This window comes from Tenebrio molitor, chromosome 7, assembly GCF_963966145.1.
Source record: "Tenebrio molitor chromosome 7, icTenMoli1.1, whole genome shotgun sequence".
NCBI lineage: Eukaryota > Metazoa > Arthropoda > Insecta > Coleoptera > Tenebrionidae > Tenebrio > Tenebrio molitor.
The window spans coordinates 12,391,823-12,411,297 of record NC_091052.1 but is presented as its reverse complement, the minus strand read 5'-3'; the positions used below and the strand labels follow the sequence as shown (position 1 = coordinate 12,411,297).

Here is a 19,475-nt window from a genome sequence, read left to right as displayed (position 1 = left end):
GAGCCTTTAAGGGGCTCGTCGAACAAAAAAACGTTGTATTCAACTCGTTCGTGTGTAAATTGGGCCTTTTTTGGCACGCGTGGACCATTTTAAAACGCGAGTGAAACGAGTTGTGACATTTATCAAAATCCGTTCACATAGGAGAACTCTGACAGTGTCGAACAAAAAATAACTATTTAATCTTCGTATTTTGAGCTTTTCGTAAATGTCAGTTGTGACAAATATGTAAAAGCAAAGCCATCATAGATTCATATTTCATAATTTCATTTTAAAACAAAGATATTTAAAGCATCCACGTTAACCTTGGAAGTGTATTGTGGGTTGCATTTTCAATTCCGCCAGGCTCATTATCATTCGTGAAATACTCTGTGTTATGATGAAAAAATGAAGTACAACAGCATATTTCTAAATTCAATTCAACTCGTTTAATATTTAATATTTGAAATGAAACATAATTTACTTAGATAGGATTCACAGAAAACTCCTTCACAAAAATTAAATTTTCAAACAGTCGTTGCTCCCTTATTAAGTAACATATGGCGATATATCTTGCACCGTTCGATTCCTCTCTTCGAGGCGCTTCTTCACAAATATAACTTGTGCTTTCAGTTTCCGAGAGAAACGCAAAAAACTAAAAAAACACAACACACCGTCCGATTCCTCTCGTTCTGCTGATTCATTTTACGTAAACTAATTGATCCTAGAACGTTGGAAATTTCTTCTTTTTAGCTCAACACAAACTTTTCTTATTTTTGAATTCAACTCGTTCCTTATAATTACGACAAAACATTTGTCAAAAAAAAGCACCTAGCCATTTTATCTATTTTTCCCAAAAGAAAAAAATGTAAATGGCCACAAGTATCTTATTAAGCAACGCATCGCGATGAATCGTCCACCATTCGATGCATGTCTTCGAGGCGCTTCTTTTGAGCCGAATTTGAAGCGGTCCAAATCAGTTTCGGTTTGCGGCAGTGATTCTTGCATCGTTGGATTCTTCTCCTCGAGACGCTTCTTTTGAGATGACAGATGTAGTACCTTTTTTTCAAATAAAATACCAATTGGCAGTGAAGTAGAACAAATCTGGAGACCTTGTGTAATATACATGTCTAAAAATAAGTACATACATTAATTTAAACCGGTGACAAATCTCGTTAAGAACAACAAAATTGTTATGTACAATTTTTTTGAAATCTAAGTTTCATTTTAGTATTTTAAACCCCCCCCCCCCCCCCATAAATTAACGAGCTGTCTATTTTCTAGTTATTTGACCCAATGGCAGTAACCGTGATATAATAGTTTTTGTAAAATCAACGTAAAACATGGTGTTTTTACAATAAATTTTTTCCCTCTGCGGCCGAGGTAGAGAAAATTAGATTTTTAGTTAGTTTTCGTCGACTCCAGAAGGCAGGTGTTTACGTGTTGATTCTGTGATTTAAGCTAAAATTTTGTGAAAATGGCGCGTTTATTTTCGAATAGTGAATACATAGATATTGTGTATGGTGAAGCGTGTGAGAGTACTCCTCGAGCCCAGAGAATTTCCGTGCAACTTCTTCTTGTGAAGGACTTCCATCCCAATTGATACAATTGAACTTTTAAGAGAACGGGTGGAGATGCTGCCACAACAATTCGCAATAACACAGGTATGTTGGAAAGAGTGGAAGAATCTCTAGTTACTAGGCATAATAGGTTTTATAAAACTCTGCCTTTTTTTTCTTTCAATAATAATAATCATTTCTTCGGTGCCTTCATTATTGTATTGACAATAACGACGGCCACTTTGAATAATGATTAGTGATTACTGATACTGATTACTCTGATTACTTCATAAGAATTTTTACGGATTAATACATATACTATTGGGAGACCTTTCATTATCTTAGGTAGGGTCAAAAAAACATATATATTTTTTTTTATTTAATATCTACCATATGATTCTCTTTTTTCTCTTCCACCCTTATCTTATCTTTATAGGTCACAGCAACGGACGCAGCAATTAGCCGCTGTACTAAAGTTCGCAAGAAACAACTGAAAGTTTTCTTGGATTTGTTTTTTATTCTTCGCTTATCTGGATCGGCGAAGCAAGTAATCCCCATAGGCGGGTAACCAAATTTGTGCCAAATCTTTTAGTAATTTTAATTGGATAACTTCAAGGTCAATGTACTTATTTCAGAGACACGTATTTTATTGGAAAAAATGTCCAGACAAAACAGGTAAAAAGAAATCTGTCAACATTTCACAGTAAGTTCATAACAGTACCGTTGTAATTATTTATTGAAAAATAAGTACTTGAAACAAATTCACTTTTTCTATTATCTACTTTCAATAATTTTAAGCTTATGATCTAATAAATTTTCATCTAAGCTATGTTTGCACAAATATTCTCCGTTCAAAAACACCACAGGTATTTCGTACCTATATAGCCTCAACCACCTTACGTTTTCCTTCTTTGTTATGTCAACACTTTCAAATTGTATCCTGTGCATGTAAGGAACCAGCTTAGCTTTCAACTCGTCACATAAAGGGCAAGGATCTTTGGTGTAGAGAGTTATTTTTGGAAGCTGATCACGAGGTAAGCTCTCTGCCCTGACAAACAAAAACAACGTTGTAAAAAACATTTATTTCCACATTCGATAATCAATGCCAATATAAAAATATAACAAGTGTTTTTTTTTGTTTAACTCAAGGTTATCATAATCGAGATAAATGCCGGAATTTCGTAACAACAGCAACTTACAACTTCTCGATCATAATCGAGGATGCACCGCCGCCACCATTACAAATGGAGGCAACACCTTTCTCTCCAGGTTTGAGAGCGTGCACCAGGTGCACAATAATCCTAGCGCCCGACATCCCAATGGGATGCCCCAAGCTGACAGCTCCTCCGTGGACGTTCACTCTAGCTGGATCCAAGTCTAGGAGTTGCTGGTTGGCCAAGACGACGACGCTGAAGGCCTCGTTGATTTCCCACAACGCCACATCCTCTTTTTTCACTCCCGTGTTCTTCAGGAGGGTGGGAATGGCAACTGCCGGTGCCACTGGAAAGTCTATGGGGTCAGTGGCGCCATCTTGGAAACCCACAATTCTAGCCAACGGCTTGGCGTTCAGTCTTTTGGCAGCGTCTGGAGTTGTTAAGACGAGAGCGGCGGCGCCGTCGTTCAGAGTGGAGGCGTTGCCGGCGGTTACTGTACCGTTTTCTCTCTGGAAAACGGTCGCCAGTTTACCAAACTTGTTGAAGTCGACTCTTTTGTACTCCTCGTCGGAGGAAAACACCAGATCCGGCTGTCCTCTCCTCTGGGGCACACTCACGGTGACGAGCTCTGACGCGAATTGGTTGTTGGCGTAAGCGTCAGCGCTTCTCTTGTAGCTCGATATTGCATAATCGTCCTGCTGTTGTCGCGTGATTCCCAGTTTCTTCGCGGTGTTCTCAGCGCAATTCCCCATGTGGAACTTGTTGTAGACGTCTGTCAGTCCATCAAAGACTATACCATCGATCAAATTCACCCCGCCGTACGGAGTCGCTCCTCTTTTCATGTAGTAGGGGACGTTCGACATGGACTCCATCCCCCCAGCGAGCACCACTTCTTGGTGTCCGGTCTGCAGACTCTGCGCAGCCAGCATCACAGATTTCATACCGGAAGCGCAGACTTTGTTAACCGTGGTGCAAATGGTGGATTTCGGAAAGCCTGCAAAGATGGTTGCCTGCCTGGCAGGCGCTTGACCCACGCCTCCCTGACAAACATTTCCCAAATAGACCTCTTTGATTTCTTCTTTTGGAATTCCAGAGCGTTCAACGGCGCCTTGGATTGCGGTCGATCCTAATTTTGTCACATGGACGGACGATAAAGAACCCAGGAACGATCCGATCGGGGTTCTAACAGCTGAGACTATTACCACTTCGTTCAGTTGGGGCTTTGTGCTGTAGTTTCTGCTGGCCAGGCCAATAACCTTAAAAAATCCCAAGGCAACTAATTAGCTGACGAAGCATTTTTTTTTGGTGTCACAACACATTTATCATTAAATTTAAATTTGCACTATTATGCGCGGATGATACTGTACCATATGGTTGCAAATTAGAAACAATTGGACAGGTGATTACCAACCTGTGATAATTTGAAACTGGACATTCTCTCGATGTTTCTAACCCAATTATCACTTAAAGAGTGGCATAAAAATGTACATGGGTAAAAAAGAAGTAAATACGAGTTATAAATGTAAAGGACTTTGCCCTTGTGTGTGGTATCAGCTGATTACCTACCGCAGTATTTCTTTAACCCTGCAGAATTTACCAACTAGACAGATAAATTGAAAATAAATACTACAATAACTGAATAATTTATTATGGAGACGCAACAACCCGTTTGACTGTTAATCTTGTATTTATAACAATTTTTCGCCTTAACATTTAAATCGAGCGCCAAGTCTTGACATTTGCCAAGAACTAAAATCCCTAGAATTTGATTGTCGAATTTGAAGTCAAAATGAGTGACTCCGAATTTAATTTGCAAGAGTTGCACGAGAAGATTACGTTTCTTTTTGAGAGACATAAAGAGAATTTGAACCGTAGAGAACATCCGAACGTGAACTATCTCTTGTACAATTTAAATGCCGAATCTGACATGTTATTGTACAAAGTAAAGTACGAAATCGATAATTTTCTGAAAGATAACGGCAAAGACGATGATGGTGCTTCTCAAAGTGGCGATTCCAGGTAATGTTGTTTTGTTAACTTTGCGAAATTCTTGCAAGAACAGTTGCAGTAGCGCTATAAACAGAAAAAAAGCTGAATGCTTGATAAAATTGCAAACGGTGACGTCTATGTTGACCGGTCACGTTGTGGAGCATTACAAAAAGAAAATGGAAGAACGAAGTGGTCCGAAACGTTGAATTTTTGATTGAAATGTTGTAAAATTGTCAAAATAAAATGTTGCATTGATAGTGACATTTTAATTTGCGCGCTCGGTCGGTAAGAGCGGTGTCTAGGTCGTGCCCTCTGTAATGTCAGCTGATAGCTGACAGTCTCCGGCGGAGCTGTTACCGAGGAAGAAACGATTATTCATGTCTTTTACGGTGAATTCAGTTGTTTTGAGTGGTGCTGTTTAAATAATAAAACGTTAAAGTGGGGTTTTATATTGTTCTCGAGTAATGACATAACCTAAGAATAATCGAAAATGAACGTCGAACAGAACAGATTAGACACTTTCCAGGAATGGCCACACGATGCAGTCGTAAGTCCGCAGAGAATAGCCAAAGCTGGTTTTTTTTACACGAGACAAGATTTGACGGTGGAATGTTTCTCTTGCCATTTGCAAATATCGGAATGGAACTACGGCGACCAAGTCATGGCCAAACACAAAACTCTCAGCCCTTCTTGCCCTTTCGTTTTAAATCCAACTACCTCAGGAAATGTTCCTACAATATCACAACCTACCAACGTACCTTCCTCATCGACCACCAGCGACTCCATGAAAGACGAAGCGACAAGACTCAAAACGTTCAAGAAATGGCCTATACCTCATATCGTGTCTCCCGAGAGTCTGGCCCGCGCCGGATTCTACTATCTCAACACCGGAGACACCACCAAGTGCGCTTTCTGCAAAGGGGTGGTCAGGGCGTGGGAAGTCGGCGACGACCCCGACCGCGAACACAAGAGACACTTTGAGGACTGCCCCTTCGTCCTGACCGAGATCGTCCCGCGACTCAATCCGAATCCATCGAACGGAGTCAGGACCGACTCGTCTTTCTCCAATTTACACCTAGTGGCCAACGAAAATCTGCACTGCTTGGGCGTGCAAACGCACAAGGGACCAAAGAAGCCAAACTTCGCCACCCTAGAGTCGAGACTGCGATCGTTCGCGATGTGGCCCCCAGATTTGATCCAGACCCCCGATATTCTGTCACAAGCGGGGTTCTACTACGAGGGCATGGGCGATCAGGTCAGATGTTTTCACTGCGACGGGGGCCTCAGACACTGGGACCCGCAGGATGACCCCTGGACCGAGCACGCCAGGTGGTTCCCGAGGTGCTCGTTCATCAAGCTGGTCAAAGGGCAAGATTTCGTCACGGCCTGTTCCCTCGAACTCAACGTGAACAGCAATCTGGTAAGGCCCCAAACAAACAAGAAACAGGAACGGTAATGGTGAAAATAATAGATTAAAAAACAAAATGTGTCGAGGCGCTTGTTAAAGCTTCAACAGTTGGAGCAAGTTGGATTTTTTCGTTAGAATCTTATTGGATTTTGGAAGACTGTCAAAGCGACCTGTACGTGACCGTTTCATTTTCGAGTCTTGTGGGCTTCCCCCAAAATTAACAATACTATTTGCAAAAAAACACCAAAACTTGTTCAAGGTTCAATTTTAAAGGTTGTTGCCACGATTTTTTTTTTTGATTTTCGTTTTATTTTCGAGTCTTGGAGACTTCCCCTAAAATTAACTATACTTTGTAAGTGTTTCCCAATACGCTAAACGAATGTTAATATGTATTTAGGAAATTGATTGCATTAGAAATCAAGTTTCACGATTTCGGCATAGTAAAAGGTGAGTGCGTAATGCAGACCTAATACACATAGGCCTTATATTTGTAAAGAAAAAAATACCAACAACTTCTTCAAGGTTCAATTTTGAAAGTTGTTGCCACGAAATGTTTTCGTTTTAATTCACATGTTTGCGTCAACAACGATGCCTCAATAATCGCATAGATATTCTGTAACGGTCGGAGGACGTCCCTCGTCACGTTTTTATCTTGCATTTGCTTAATTATATACTTTTTTTAGTCCTCATTATCCGGCGCCAGCTTTTTGCAGAGAACGATTGTATTTCAATCGTGTAATAGTGCAACACCTAAGATCTATTTTTGTCGTAACCTGACGCGTGCGTTACGTAAGTTAAAAATAAATTGAAAGATTCATAATTCCATGAAATCCCAGTCTCGCGGTGGCGATTCGTCCTTGTTCTTGTTGCGGAGGAAACTTGGCCCACATCGGCAACCTTGCGCAATTTTCCAATTATTCATTCTGGAAAACTATCACTCGATTGGCAAGTGTGTGTGTGTCTGTGTGTGCACTTGATTCAACACTGCTTGCAAAGAGATTTAATTTATTATCAAGAATTTATGAGTCACGCCTCATTGTTTTAATTCATGTGACTGTTATGGTCACATGGTATTTTGTTTTTCCCAGTTATCATTGCACGAATGTAAATATGCGGCGGCACCAAATCCCCAACCATCTTCGTGTCGCCCCGAATCGAAGAAAGATACGTATGTTGTGGAAGAGGTCTTTTTACATAACCGCAACAGTGACGAAGTAGATAAATATGTAATATCTATTCACTTTGATTGTGACCACAACGAAAAACATAGTAGGCGCTGTTTAGCTGTGTGCTGCATACGTTTTACACTAAATATTTGTGTGGTGTAACATGATGTGAAAACGTCAGAATTGTCAAAACTTGACCACGGTAGTAAAGCTATGATTTTAATGTATTTATCAATATTAATAACGGAAATCAATCTTTGAAGTAGGAGAAACTAAAAACGTCTGTCTGATTCTGTGATCACGTCTGTTGAAAAGTGAGGTTATATCCAGGTACAGATTATTTAACGTAAAAACTTCGAAATCACCTCATGCAATTCTCGATATTAATGAAGAACGAAGGAAATGGTCATTTGGCAGTAAGACAAACGCGAAAAATGCCTGGGGATTACTAATCAATTAGCATTGATTAATACAAATAAGTATTTTCAGATAAAAACTAATCAGACAGAAAGTTCAAAAAAATGATTTACAGGGGATGAAAAGGCAGAAGGTATCAAACTACAACACTTACTAGCCAAAATGTTCAACAAAAAAGCACAAATAGAGTTAACTTTATTGGTGATGTTCGTCTTTGTGAGTTGTTTACCCGTTGGCTTCAATAAATGTCTCGAAACAAGTCAATATTAACCGTTTGGTCCCAACTTTGAGAAGACGACGTGGCATTTTCTTTTTGAATTCTAAAATTTTGTACCAAAACTCAATTGTATAGATATGCGCACAGTGTACGTCGAAAAACGTTTGCGCAAGTCGTGCTCCATTCTGTCTTCTGTGAGCGTGACGTTTCTGTCAAAATGGCGCCTCCGAGAGTTGCCAACTGCGACTGGATTTAGTGTTATCTAAAATTCCCTATAAATAACCTAGCAACTGAAAAGTTACTAGGGAGTGGTCACAATCAAAATGAATAGATAATAGAAGAAATTTATCCATGGGTGTTTCCCACACTCCCCGAAGTTGTTTTATTTAATTGCTGTTTACCAAGCCTCATAGAATAGGTGTTTTTTTAAAAACGCAACGCTTGACCCATAAACAAGTGGAATTTCGCAAATTGTATTATTCCGTTGGCTCGCCTGGTATACCAATTAATATTAAATAAAATTTTAGTAGAACTCGACCAAATTCATCTTTCATAAATCATAAGTTTATTGATCAACTGGAAATAAGATCAGATTGTGATTAATAATTACGTAAATATTGAGTTCGTTTACCAAAAGTCTAAATTTGGCTTGATTCATTGCGTTTGTCACTTGTTGCCAACATTACAAAATAAATTATGACTCGATGGAAGTGTCATTGTTAGTTCCGGCTCTGTTACTTGTGCAACGTCAGAGTTTGCCAACACAATCGATTTGATTAAAATCTTTGAAATGATAAGAACAATTTGAAAAATGTATTTGTTTGATAATTGGATTTACTCGGAAATTGGTTGCAAAAATTTTATCGTAAAATGGAAGTAAGCCGTCAGATAAAACTTTTGACGAGGCTGTACCGTTATTGGTGGCCCTTTTCGGAAGAATTTCATTGGCGCCATAATAAATAATAACCTCCGGTCGTGATTCCGAGAAGTGTCCCACAGAAAGTTACCTTTCCAGGAATTAGGGACGCTCCAAAAAAATTTCTACCTCTCGGCATCTTTGCCCGATTCGTGGAAGAGCGCGCGGTGGAACACAAAAGCGAACGGCATAATGAAATTCTTTTCAGTTTCAAGGATGAAAAGAAATTCCAATGCAGATTAATGCTGAAAAGGCCGTAATGTAGAGGCAACGGCGCCAACCGGTCAAAATAAAAGAATTTTCCGGCAGAACAGTTTGATTAATCATTAGCGTTAATGATGTCATAAAATGACAAACCGCCGATTATAACAGAGTCAAGTGTTAACGATTTCATATCGAAGAAAACATGTTTTGCCATTTTATAATTAAAATTTCGATGAGTCTACTCTTTGTGCGCTTTCTTCTTCCATTCTTTGTGTTGTAGGAGAGACCGACTGTCGAGATTCAATAACATTCGCGATAAGCAATCAAACGTTGTCTGTGGACGTTGTTTTGACCTCTTATGCATGACAATCTGAGATCATCCGTGTTAATTACACGTGCAGCTGCTTTCACGCGAGAACAAACGAGCAAATTCCGACAAAAACAGAAAAGTGCGGATTATAATAATTGTTGCAGTCTATTTAAGAGACATGGCAGATGATTCAGAAGCGTTTTCCTGCTTCCTGGTTGCAGTTTTGTTGATCCCCGTCTGGCGGATAGATTATTATGTGGTTTATCTGTGCGTAATAAAAATGTGTGTTGTTTTAGGAGGAGGTCGACCAGAAGAACTACCACCCTGTGCCGAGGAAGCGCGAGGTAAGCGAGCGACAAGTCCAGGAGCAGATGATCGGAGAGGTGGCGCTTTCGGCGCTAAGCATAGGTTTGAACGTGGAGCGAGTGAAGAGAGCGATTCGAGAGAAGTTGGAGCAGACGGGTCGAGGGTACTCGCAGCCGGACGCCTTGGTGGAAGCCGCGCTGAACCTGCAGCACAGCGAGGAGGACATATCGGAAGAGCAGGAATCGTCGATCCATGTGAAAAATGTCGTAGAGAACGTTTTAGATAATGTAATAGCGAGAAGTTGCGGTGATATTAAAGATACCAATTCGTCACTAGATAGTAATACGATCGCAAACAACAAAGACTCTTCCAAAGTGAACAAGCCGCTGACGCTAGAAGAGGAGAATCGAATTCTGAAAGAGGCGAGACTGTGCAAGATCTGCATGGACGCGGAGGTGGGAATCGTGTTCTTGCCGTGCGGACACCTCACCACTTGCATCAACTGCGCCCCCAACCTGGAGGACTGTCCGGTCTGCAGGTCCACCATCAAGGCGACCGTTAGAACGTTTTTGTCATAATTATTTATTAACTCAATAAATTTATTTTATAAAGTGACTGTTTCGTTTCGAGGCGTCCACGGAAGAGGATCATGACAGTGCACAAATATAGCCCCACGGTCACGCCACCGCTTAAATTTAGCACGACCGATCTGGACATCGACGAAATCCTTTGTTGCAAATTCCCAAAATCTCTTAATGTCGTTATCGAATGATAAAGCGTCACAGCTACTGTCGCCATTCGCCTATCAGTCGCAGAAATGGCACCGTCGCGTGTGCACTCGTTAAACACCGAAGCAATTTCAAATTTGTGAATCGACCACGACCGGTCCACAAATTTCGAATTCCTTGAGTGTTTAAATCAGTGGTCCAATCTGTCACGACAAGATCCGAAGCCGTCCGGCAGCAAATTGAAAAAAAATCCGCAAAAACAAACTGTGAGTATTTGGACTTGGACCAATAACTTTATTTGGTGTTTTGGTATCTCCACGTTTTAATAAAGCACGGTATCAGTTGCAATATTGGCGATATTACGTAAAGCAAATAGTTGCAGTGTGGAGATAGCAACGAGCGGATTAGCTAAAGCCGCGCTTTCGCTTCGCACGTAGCCTTTCGGCTGCGGAATGCTCCGATAATCGGAACACCCACTTCGCTGCCTCCGAGAAGCAACACCCGACGTGGCGGCGCAAACGACCGTGTCTCGATAGAGTTATGGCGATTTCGTTGTGGAAACAACAGTACCGATGACGATTTCGTGTTTGCTCCGTTTTTGAATGGCAGATGTTTTTGGAACAGGTGCGGGCCAGGTGCGCCGCCACGATCATCTGCCGTAACAGCATTCCTCTACCACGAGCCAAAAACGATACCAAATCGGCCGGAAACCTCGCCGTATCGATGGCCATTGTCGCATACGACCATTGACTGCTGGGGTCCTCTCTTGCGGAAACAGGACCGGAGACGCTCATTTTTCACTCTTTGTTTCCATCGCCGATAAAGTACGGATCCAAGGTCCTTTTGAGGTCGATCATAAACATCTTATCCACCATTGTTCAAGATTAGATCTACAATAAAACAATCAAACTTGTAATCCCGATATCGGGAGATTGATCGGAGGCTAGATATAAAATTCCAGACGGTCTCTTATGCAAATCGAGAAGCGTCGAATTCATCAAACTGATGAAAACAGCGCCCGAGATAAACAATGCAGATTTAGGCTTGTTAATTTACATGTTTTTGAGGCCGGCTAATACATAATACATTGGGGTGAAGTGACGGCTCGATCGATACACCCTCTTGAAATATTACGCAATTTTGGGTGACTGACGTGGCGCCAACAACCCCGATTCAGCCTTCCCAACGGAAGAAATGCTCGTTGGAGCATCGTGCAAAAATCTCGAACAGTAGCGGACCGTGATCAGAACCTTGAGGCACTCCGCACTCCAGATGAGCGAATTTTGGAAGCGAGATTGCGAGAGCTTTTTCAGCCGTGACGTCAGGGTCAGCTGCGAACAATAATTGTGTAGGTTTATCTATTCGATTTTGTTATGTATTTGATTATGCGATCGAATCGTGTTTCGTGTACGTAGAACAATGTAATCTCTCGAGGGTTTAATCTGCGCGTAGGCGCCAGTGGTATTTTACGCGATTATTACTTTTCGAAAAACAAGTTGTTAGCGCATCGGCCAGATATGTTACGACGCAATTTGAAAAAAATTATGCTAATCAGTCATTGTTGGAGATGGTCTTGAGCGAGTGAACTTCCTAGCGCGAAGAGAGCGAGCACTCACCTATGACTCCGATTTCCTTCGTGACTTTTTTGAATAACAATGCCATCACTTTTGTTATTTGGGTGTCGCCCACGACCCCAATCCCTCCAGCGACTCCCGTTCGGGGGCTTTGTTTCGATCCTTTCGATCGTGTTGTGTCTAGACGCGTGTTGCATCGGAGGACGAAAAATACGAACGCCACCATAAAGGGATGCATAAATATGCATAAGATGAAAAAACTTTCTTACGACCTACACTGTAGTGTGGGAACAGACGCGAGCGCTCGAAAATCGACGCGAGCGAAACTCGACTCTACGAGGCTCAATTAGAAGGCATTGTGAGCGCTGAAGTCTCCTCAAAAGGCGATTTTCAAGCGATTTATGACCCCAGTTCCTGGACTTCCTGGAAGGCGAACCGAACCGTCGGTGCCACCTTCGCGTCACGGGAAGATGCGATGGCTGGAATAACATTCGAGACAAACGAACGCGGGGACTTTGCCCTCGGTACCACCTTCGCACTTTTCTGTTCTTCGCCAAGAAAATGTGATTGCCGGAGACGCGACCGCGGGGACTTTCTACGTGACGTCAGCGGATGACTGCCCTCGGTACCACCTTCACGTTTACCTATTCTTCGACAGGAAGACGATTGCCGTACCGATATCGAGACAAATGAACGCGTCAACCGAGACTTTGCCCACGGTACCACCTTCACGTGCCGGTCACATTTCCAAGCGTTTTCGGCTGGAGTCGAAAACAAATGAATGCGTCATTAGGGTACAACACGAATTGCATTATCAATTGTACCAGTTTCACGCTAATGAATAATAATGGTCCGTAATTCCCAGTGCTTCCACGTACAATGTATTCGTTATAATCATGTAGGCAAACATCACACGTTTCACATTGTGTAAGCAAACAAGAATATGGCTTTGTTAGGAAAAATGCCCGTTTCAGCCGAGGAATCATTTTGAATAGTTGCATTCTAAGTGACTTCTCATCTGCGACGTGTTTTTTTTTTATTTCTTGAACAAACAAACGATTTGCACAAAGTTGCTAAACACTTAGTTCGCTTTGATTTTTCTTCTCCAAAGCGGGTGCCATTTTTCGGAGTCGTACCAACTGTAGCTTCTCGTCCAAGTAGGGGAGCCCCGAATAAGATTTAATAAAGTACAGGTGGTCTACATAAATGTGTCGTTCAAATGTTGTTTATTTATAGAGGTACTGCGAGCGGAACTCCTGAAGTGTATCTATCAACACGCTTCAATGCTTGTGGGATAAGACCCTAATTGTTTATGTTTCCCATTGTGACTACCCATCACGTCTTTCTTAATTAACATATGAGGGCTTCGCTCTTCAAATAATCGATAACATTTTTGTTTGTTACCAAAGAACTATCGCTCTAGACTCGTTGGAAATTGTAATGTCGAATGTAAGGTACCACTTCAGACGTACACCCATTTGTTTGTTGCCCGCACGTTGTACGGTACCATTAAAAAACGATGAATAATGTAGGTAAAGTTCCTGTACCTTCGCACGCATTGTTTTATCATTTGGTAAATATTTATCCGTCATTGTGCAAGACGATTTCCACGGTTCTACCGAACCTACATTACCCAATTTAGATTTTCTCATCTGTTGCGCCACAACTAAAGATCAAAGAGAATTGAACAGGTTTTATTGCGCGAAGTAGAGTCTAAGGTACCGAATCGGTGAAAGGTTAAATTTCGGGGCCCACTCGGGGTCTTTTTAGTTGGTGTGGGATTCTATTCGCCGCTTGTGGTACAAGGTTAAATGCTGGAACACAGATTACGTCATTGCCATCTACGGAACAATTCGCGGTATCCAAACAACAGCCAGAACTGTAAACAAAAACGCCAAAAAACGCTGTTCAAACAAAGAAGAAAAACGAGAGAACATCAACAACTCGGCTACCTCAAGTTCATTAACTTTTTGTGAGTCATGCGTGCAGACGGATTTTTGAAAGCCTTAGTTTTCAAAAATTTGGAATCTCTGGGTGCAGCTTTACATCTCAAAGTAGTACCTCCAAGTACCCAATTATAGTCACCGTTGAGTCCATTGCATAACTCTTCTTATCGCCTCGCACTTGTTACCATCTCCAACTCCAAGATCCCAGAAGGAGTACCAGTCGTACGAGAACTAGAAGGAATCTGAATTGCTCTTTGTTGGTGGTACTTCCGGCGTGATTCGCCGTTTTTTGTACGTGCCTCTCATCCAAAACTCTTGAATTCCCGACGAAGGCACGCTCGCAATGCACATTCTATGTGTAATAGTCATCGATGATGACCTCAAGGACAAGGTCGCCCCATCCGGTTCCATCCTTCGATGCTAATCTCGATGGGGCATTTTATCTCTGGAATATTTTACCAGCAATTACCCAGATCCAATGTCCCTGGCTGGTATTCCGAGTCCAAGTTTCAAGACGGCGACGAAAAATTCTTACCATACCGTCACCGTTCGACAAGGTAACAGCTGCAGGAGCAGACTGATCATGCAGCTGTCGCCGTCCAGCAGTACCTTTTATGAGTAAATGTACTCGCAATGTTTCCTTTCTTGGTCTTTGATGCATTTTAACGACACAACCCTGTCGCAAGCCTCATTTTGGTCGAGTCGACCAACTATCAACTCTCCTCCGCGTTTCGATCACCGTGGGTGATCGCTCAGGTACTGTGCCGTACCGACATGGAAATGCTCGCGCCTCGGGTCAAAAATGCGGTACCGTTAAATTCAATCCACGAACTACATACCTGGCACGATTTCGAAACCGATTTTGAAAAGAGTGCGACATTTTTGTCGAAATTCAGTTTCACGAAAGGAAGTGACGTCGTAATCGTAATATTTCGCGAAAGCTTAACTTCATATCGATTATAAATCATAGGATTTTCGTCAGTACTCAAAACAACTTGTTTTTTTTTATTATTCAGAATTATCACGAAAAATACTTCTGACAGAAATGTATTAAAACGAACCAGACTAACAACAATTCCGTTTATTTACTTATCCGTGGACTTTCAGCTCGAGCTATTGTTCAGATTCCTTTATTTAAACCAGACCGGTACTATGCAACACAGAACAGCTCAAATATAATTACATCGGTCGTGTGTGACCATTTAACGGCAGTACTTGCAGTCGCAACTTCATTTTTTCACCATCAAGTGTATCAGTGCCTGGACAATGAAGTTCCTGAAGGTAGAGACATTTTATATTTAACAATTTATACGAATTTTTGGCATGTCCAAAGTCCTATTTATAAGAACAAGAACGCGTCCATTATTTTTATAATCCTGCATTTTGTTTATATTTTTTTAGTAAACAAGACAAACATGTTTTTGTGAACGTGTCAAAAATGTCATGCGAGAGATAATTGGTAATTAATTTAAAAGCGATTCACGTAATGACTTAGTTTTTGTTGTCTGATGGAAAATTTACTTAAACATGTCCAAATTAGAGGTGCGATAAACAGAAATTGTACTGACGTTTGACACTTGCAACGTCAAAAATGACCAAAACAATGAAACAATTGGTACGACTTATCTTATTTTTTTGAAGTTTGATTTTTTCGTAAGATATTTCCATTATCGTGTTTCTAGGAAGTGTACTTGATAATCGTAAAGTAATAAATAAATTCCTGAGCTTTTGAGTGCGTCTTTGAATTTCCCGCAAGTCGAACAAATCGATTTTCCTTGTACGACATTGAAAAGCATTCCGGTTACACGCGAATGCACTTTTAACCTATGACGCATGTTTGCAAATCACTTTAATTTTCATTCATGAGGAAATCTCGTGGCCAATAATTATTATTGCGTATTTTGGTATCGATCGTGGAGCGGTGTCGGCACACATCCGTCATCGGAGTTCTTTGGGATCGCCGCCTCCGACCGATCGCCAACAATGTAATAATTTTTTCGTGCATTCGAAAGAGCCGATTGTCCAATTAGAATCGCCGTTACTACGATATCGGCCCCTTTGTAAAATCTATCCCACGGTCACCATGTGGCAACTGCGCACGTTCGAGAGCATTCGGTCGGCGTTCGTGCCGCCTTCGTTAGTTTCGAGTTGGTCGTTGGTGGAAGTTTACGTTTCGACGTTTGTACCGCAGTTGAGTACGTGGAAGCGACAGATTGTGGTGTTGCGTCTGAAAAGTCCTAGTATTAATTAAAAAAAAAATCGAACGGTGATGTTATTATAACAATTGTAACGATCCAGCCCTGAATAAAGGTGAGTTTTAAATGTTTAAGTTGGCACGGGGACGAATTGCACGTTTACGTAAATAGAAAGTGGCCATATGTCGTCCTTGTGTCCTACTTTAAAACAATTGCACGAAAATCCATCTTGACGATTTGAAATACCCCAAAAATCGCGAATGGTTGTCGGTCGATATGGGCTTAACCCTTCTCGAAGGAGCCGTCTGGGAATGTCTGGGCCGCATCCACCCGTCTCTCTTGCGCTCGGTGTGGACTTTTTTTTCGTGTTTCCGGTGCTCGCAGCCGACCATTGATGTGATCTCTCTGGAATGTGGTAGGGCTGGGTGGTCGGAGCGGTCGGGGAGCGGTAAGAATGGAATGCTGGAAATCGTGAATGGTTTCTGAATTCCAGCGATGTTGCCGACACTGCAATCCCTTCGGTGCGAGTGCACTCGGACGGCCGTACTCGCACTCGGACATCGGCTGTCCTTCTCGGCACCGCAGGAACGCCCCACTAATGATAGCCGAAGGAATTCCGAAGCGAGACTCGCGCCATAAAAGGCCCAAGAAATGCAAAAGAGGCGTTCCGCCCGGAGATCGTTTTGGGGGCGAAGGGACGCCGCCGGGGCCTAAACCAACAGGAAACTCACGTCTTCGTGCTTACATAATCTTATCTCGGGGTGTGATTAACGCGGGTGGGCGCCCACACAACCGTCTGTCTGGCAACGCCGCCGGGATCGATAAAAATCGATGATAAACGCCACCACCATACGTGGGGGCTTCGGCTCTAGACCCAATACGAAACCTAAAGATCAAATTTTAGGCCGAAACAGATTAGTTTGTAAATAGATAGCGACGCCGGATGATACCTTCAAGGTTGGTGATAAATTCCAACCAAACTCGATACTCTTCCATGTTTTTTGAATGGAAAACTTCGTGTTTATTTTATAGTTTCAAACATTTGGACAAGGCAGAGTTATGAATGGTGCAGCTGCGTCGAAAGTTCCGAGGGGTTTAAAATTAGATCATATCTGGAAATCGTGGCGAGCATGTTTTTTATTGAAATATAATATTCCTCTATTATACCATTCCTAGCAAACAACAAACACAATTTTATTATTCTCAGAATTTGTTTATCGTATGATCTGTTGTAATACTTGAAAGGAACCAGTTGCCGAAAATAAACCAAGTTAATTAGAACATAACCTCACTTTGTTGTGCGTTTTTACCGTAGTAAGGGGGCTCTTGTTTCAGTCAAATATTGTAAAATCGAAAACAAACCCATAATTTTTCCAAAAAATCGAGTTGTTTGTAGATTTAAGTAATATTCAGACACATTTTTATAATTCACGACATTGTTTAATAATAAAATGGTTGTTGATTCATTGTTGCCAATATAAATGTTGGTGAAATATTTGGGAAAACAAAAAGACACTAAGTTCGATTTTGAAAAGTCTGTCATTAAACAGTGTGCAGGAAAAGGCTAGTCTATTGTAAGGATTTGTACAGATGATCTACTTACTAATCAGCCTGTTTGTCCGCATTTTCTCGGAGGCAAGAGATCGGTCGAGCTGCAGTCCATTCAACAAGAAGCTGGTTAATCTCCGGCAATCAAAACTGTTCTTGTTTTATTATTAGTGTGACTCCCTTCACATGTCGTTAAAGCTGGTCGTTTCCGTTCTCGTGTATTGATTCGGACGTCGACGTTGTAAAATTGTAATTTTAACACTACCTGTACGTGAAAATCTCGAGTATGATGTATCCCTCATTCCCCCATTATCAGCACCGATGTTAACAAACGTTTTCAATTGTTCCAGAAAGTAATGGTTGACACACTTCCCAGCACCAATCACCTAAACTCCGTGTTAAGCCGGAGCCCAACAAAGATAAAATATGAAGCCAAAGGAAGCATAACAGAACCGGACAACGGCCACAAAACGGAATCCGCAAGTAAACTAGATGTAAAATTAGAATCTGAAAGGTTAGAAACGTTCAAGACGTGGAAGAGCGATGCAGTCACACCCCAAGCCCTGGCCAAAGCCGGCTTCTATTCGTTGAATCCAAACTCGGATCTCGTCAAGTGTGCCTTTTGTAAAGCGGAGATCTGTCGTTGGGAGGACGGGGACGAACCCATGGAGGAGCACGCGAGGTGGTCCCCGAACTGCCCGTTCGTCAAAGAGAAGCAGAGTCAAAGTTTGCCGCATTTGCTGCGCGGCGCGCTGCCCCCGGGTCAAGATGTGTGCGGTCACGGTTCCAACGAGATCTTCCCGAACTCGGTGCCCGAAGGCGAGGTCGTCACGCTCCTGAAGAGCATGATCCGCTCGCACGAGGACCTGAAGACGCGGTTGGAGTCGTTCAAGGATTGGCCCAAGTCGCTAAAGCAGAAGCCGACGGCGCTGGCTGAGGCCGGGTTTTTTTACAAAGGAATCGGCGATCAGACCATGTGCTTTGAATGCGGCGGCGGGCTCAAGGACTGGGAGGACGACGACGATCCCTGGGAACAGCACGCGATCTGGTTCCCCGAATGCAAGTTTCTCGTCGCGACCAAAGGGCGGGAGTTCGTCGAGCAGGTTCAGGCGAAACTCAAAATACAAGTTCAAGTTCCAACTAGTAACGTAACCAAAGAAAACGAGAATAACGAAGAAAAAATAAGTAAATGTGAACAGGGTGCCAGTGCATCGCGCAACGATGATACGAAGTTGTGCAAAATTTGTTATAGTAATGAGAAAGAAGTCGTTTTTATCCCTTGTAGTCACCTCGTGTCGTGTACGGAATGTTCGCTATCTCTCAAAACTTGTCCGATTTGTAGAAAGCGAATCGACGGGACGATCAGAGTGTTCCCCTCTTAAACTGTAAAATAACAAATAAACAATAATATAATTATTGATTCACCTTTTCATTTCTTTGAACACTTCTAGTCAATATTTTTTCATCTTTCATCTTCACTCTCGGTTAATAAAAACTATGATTTCTATGAGCGGATTCTATTTTTATATAACATCCCTGTCCCTTCAGTACAAATTTTGATAGAAGATCCAACCCTGTGGTTATTTGTTATCTAACTGTACATATAACTTATACATTTTGAATAATACGCTTCAAATTAGATTTAGTTATCTTTTATTGTTGTAGCAAGTTCCTCTACTGCAATAGATCGAGTAAAATAACTACTGTTCTAGGCGTTTCATCCATTCAAATTATTACATCATAGGTTTTTGTACTAAGAAATATAAAATACATTTTTAAAAACAAGCTGTTTGTTTTATTGCGTATATTTTCAAGTGCCGCACACTTATACACATACAAAACAACTTCATTTTTATCGGTAA

At 41.7% G+C, this 19,475-nt stretch overlaps 3 protein-coding genes across 6 annotated transcripts; 2 read left to right on the top strand and 1 right to left on the bottom strand.

Annotated features, from left to right (window-relative positions):
* Positions 1-2,253: 2,253 nt before the first annotated feature.
* Acat1 (Acetyl-CoA acetyltransferase 1) lies at positions 2,254-4,257 on the bottom strand. Of its 2 annotated transcripts, XM_069054372.1 has the most exons (3): positions 4,101-4,257; positions 2,735-3,945; positions 2,254-2,583 (listed from the first exon to the last, which is right to left on the bottom strand). In XM_069054372.1, exons 1-3 carry the CDS (start codon positions 4,122-4,124, stop codon positions 2,310-2,312), a joined length of 1,509 nt encoding a protein of 502 aa, XP_068910473.1. In that variant the 5' UTR covers positions 4,125-4,257; the 3' UTR covers positions 2,254-2,309. The 2 variants fall into 2 exon arrangements, with proteins under 2 accessions (XP_068910473.1, XP_068910474.1); XM_069054373.1 differs by lacking the exon at positions 2,254-2,583 and having other exon boundaries at positions 2,603-3,945.
* A 706-nt stretch (positions 4,258-4,963) lies between these two features.
* Positions 4,964-10,237, top strand: Diap2 (Death-associated inhibitor of apoptosis 2). Its single transcript, XM_069054371.1, has 2 exons — positions 4,964-6,098; positions 9,613-10,237. The coding sequence occupies exons 1-2, from the start codon at positions 5,169-5,171 to the stop codon at positions 10,198-10,200; spliced, it is 1,518 nt and encodes a 505-aa protein (XP_068910472.1). The 5' UTR covers positions 4,964-5,168; the 3' UTR covers positions 10,201-10,237.
* A 191-nt stretch (positions 10,238-10,428) lies between these two features.
* Positions 10,429-19,398, top strand: Diap1 (Death-associated inhibitor of apoptosis 1). 3 transcript variants are annotated; one of them, XM_069054381.1, is made up of 2 exons: positions 10,429-10,616; positions 17,964-19,398. In XM_069054381.1, exon 2 carries the CDS (start codon positions 17,970-17,972, stop codon positions 18,993-18,995), a length of 1,026 nt encoding a protein of 341 aa, XP_068910482.1. In that variant the 5' UTR covers positions 10,429-10,616; positions 17,964-17,969; the 3' UTR covers positions 18,996-19,398. The 3 variants fall into 3 exon arrangements, with proteins under 3 accessions (XP_068910482.1, XP_068910480.1, XP_068910481.1); XM_069054379.1 differs by lacking the exon at positions 10,429-10,616 and adding an exon at positions 14,993-15,151; XM_069054380.1 differs by lacking the exon at positions 10,429-10,616 and adding an exon at positions 16,005-16,180.
* Positions 19,399-19,475: the final 77 nt, after the last annotated feature.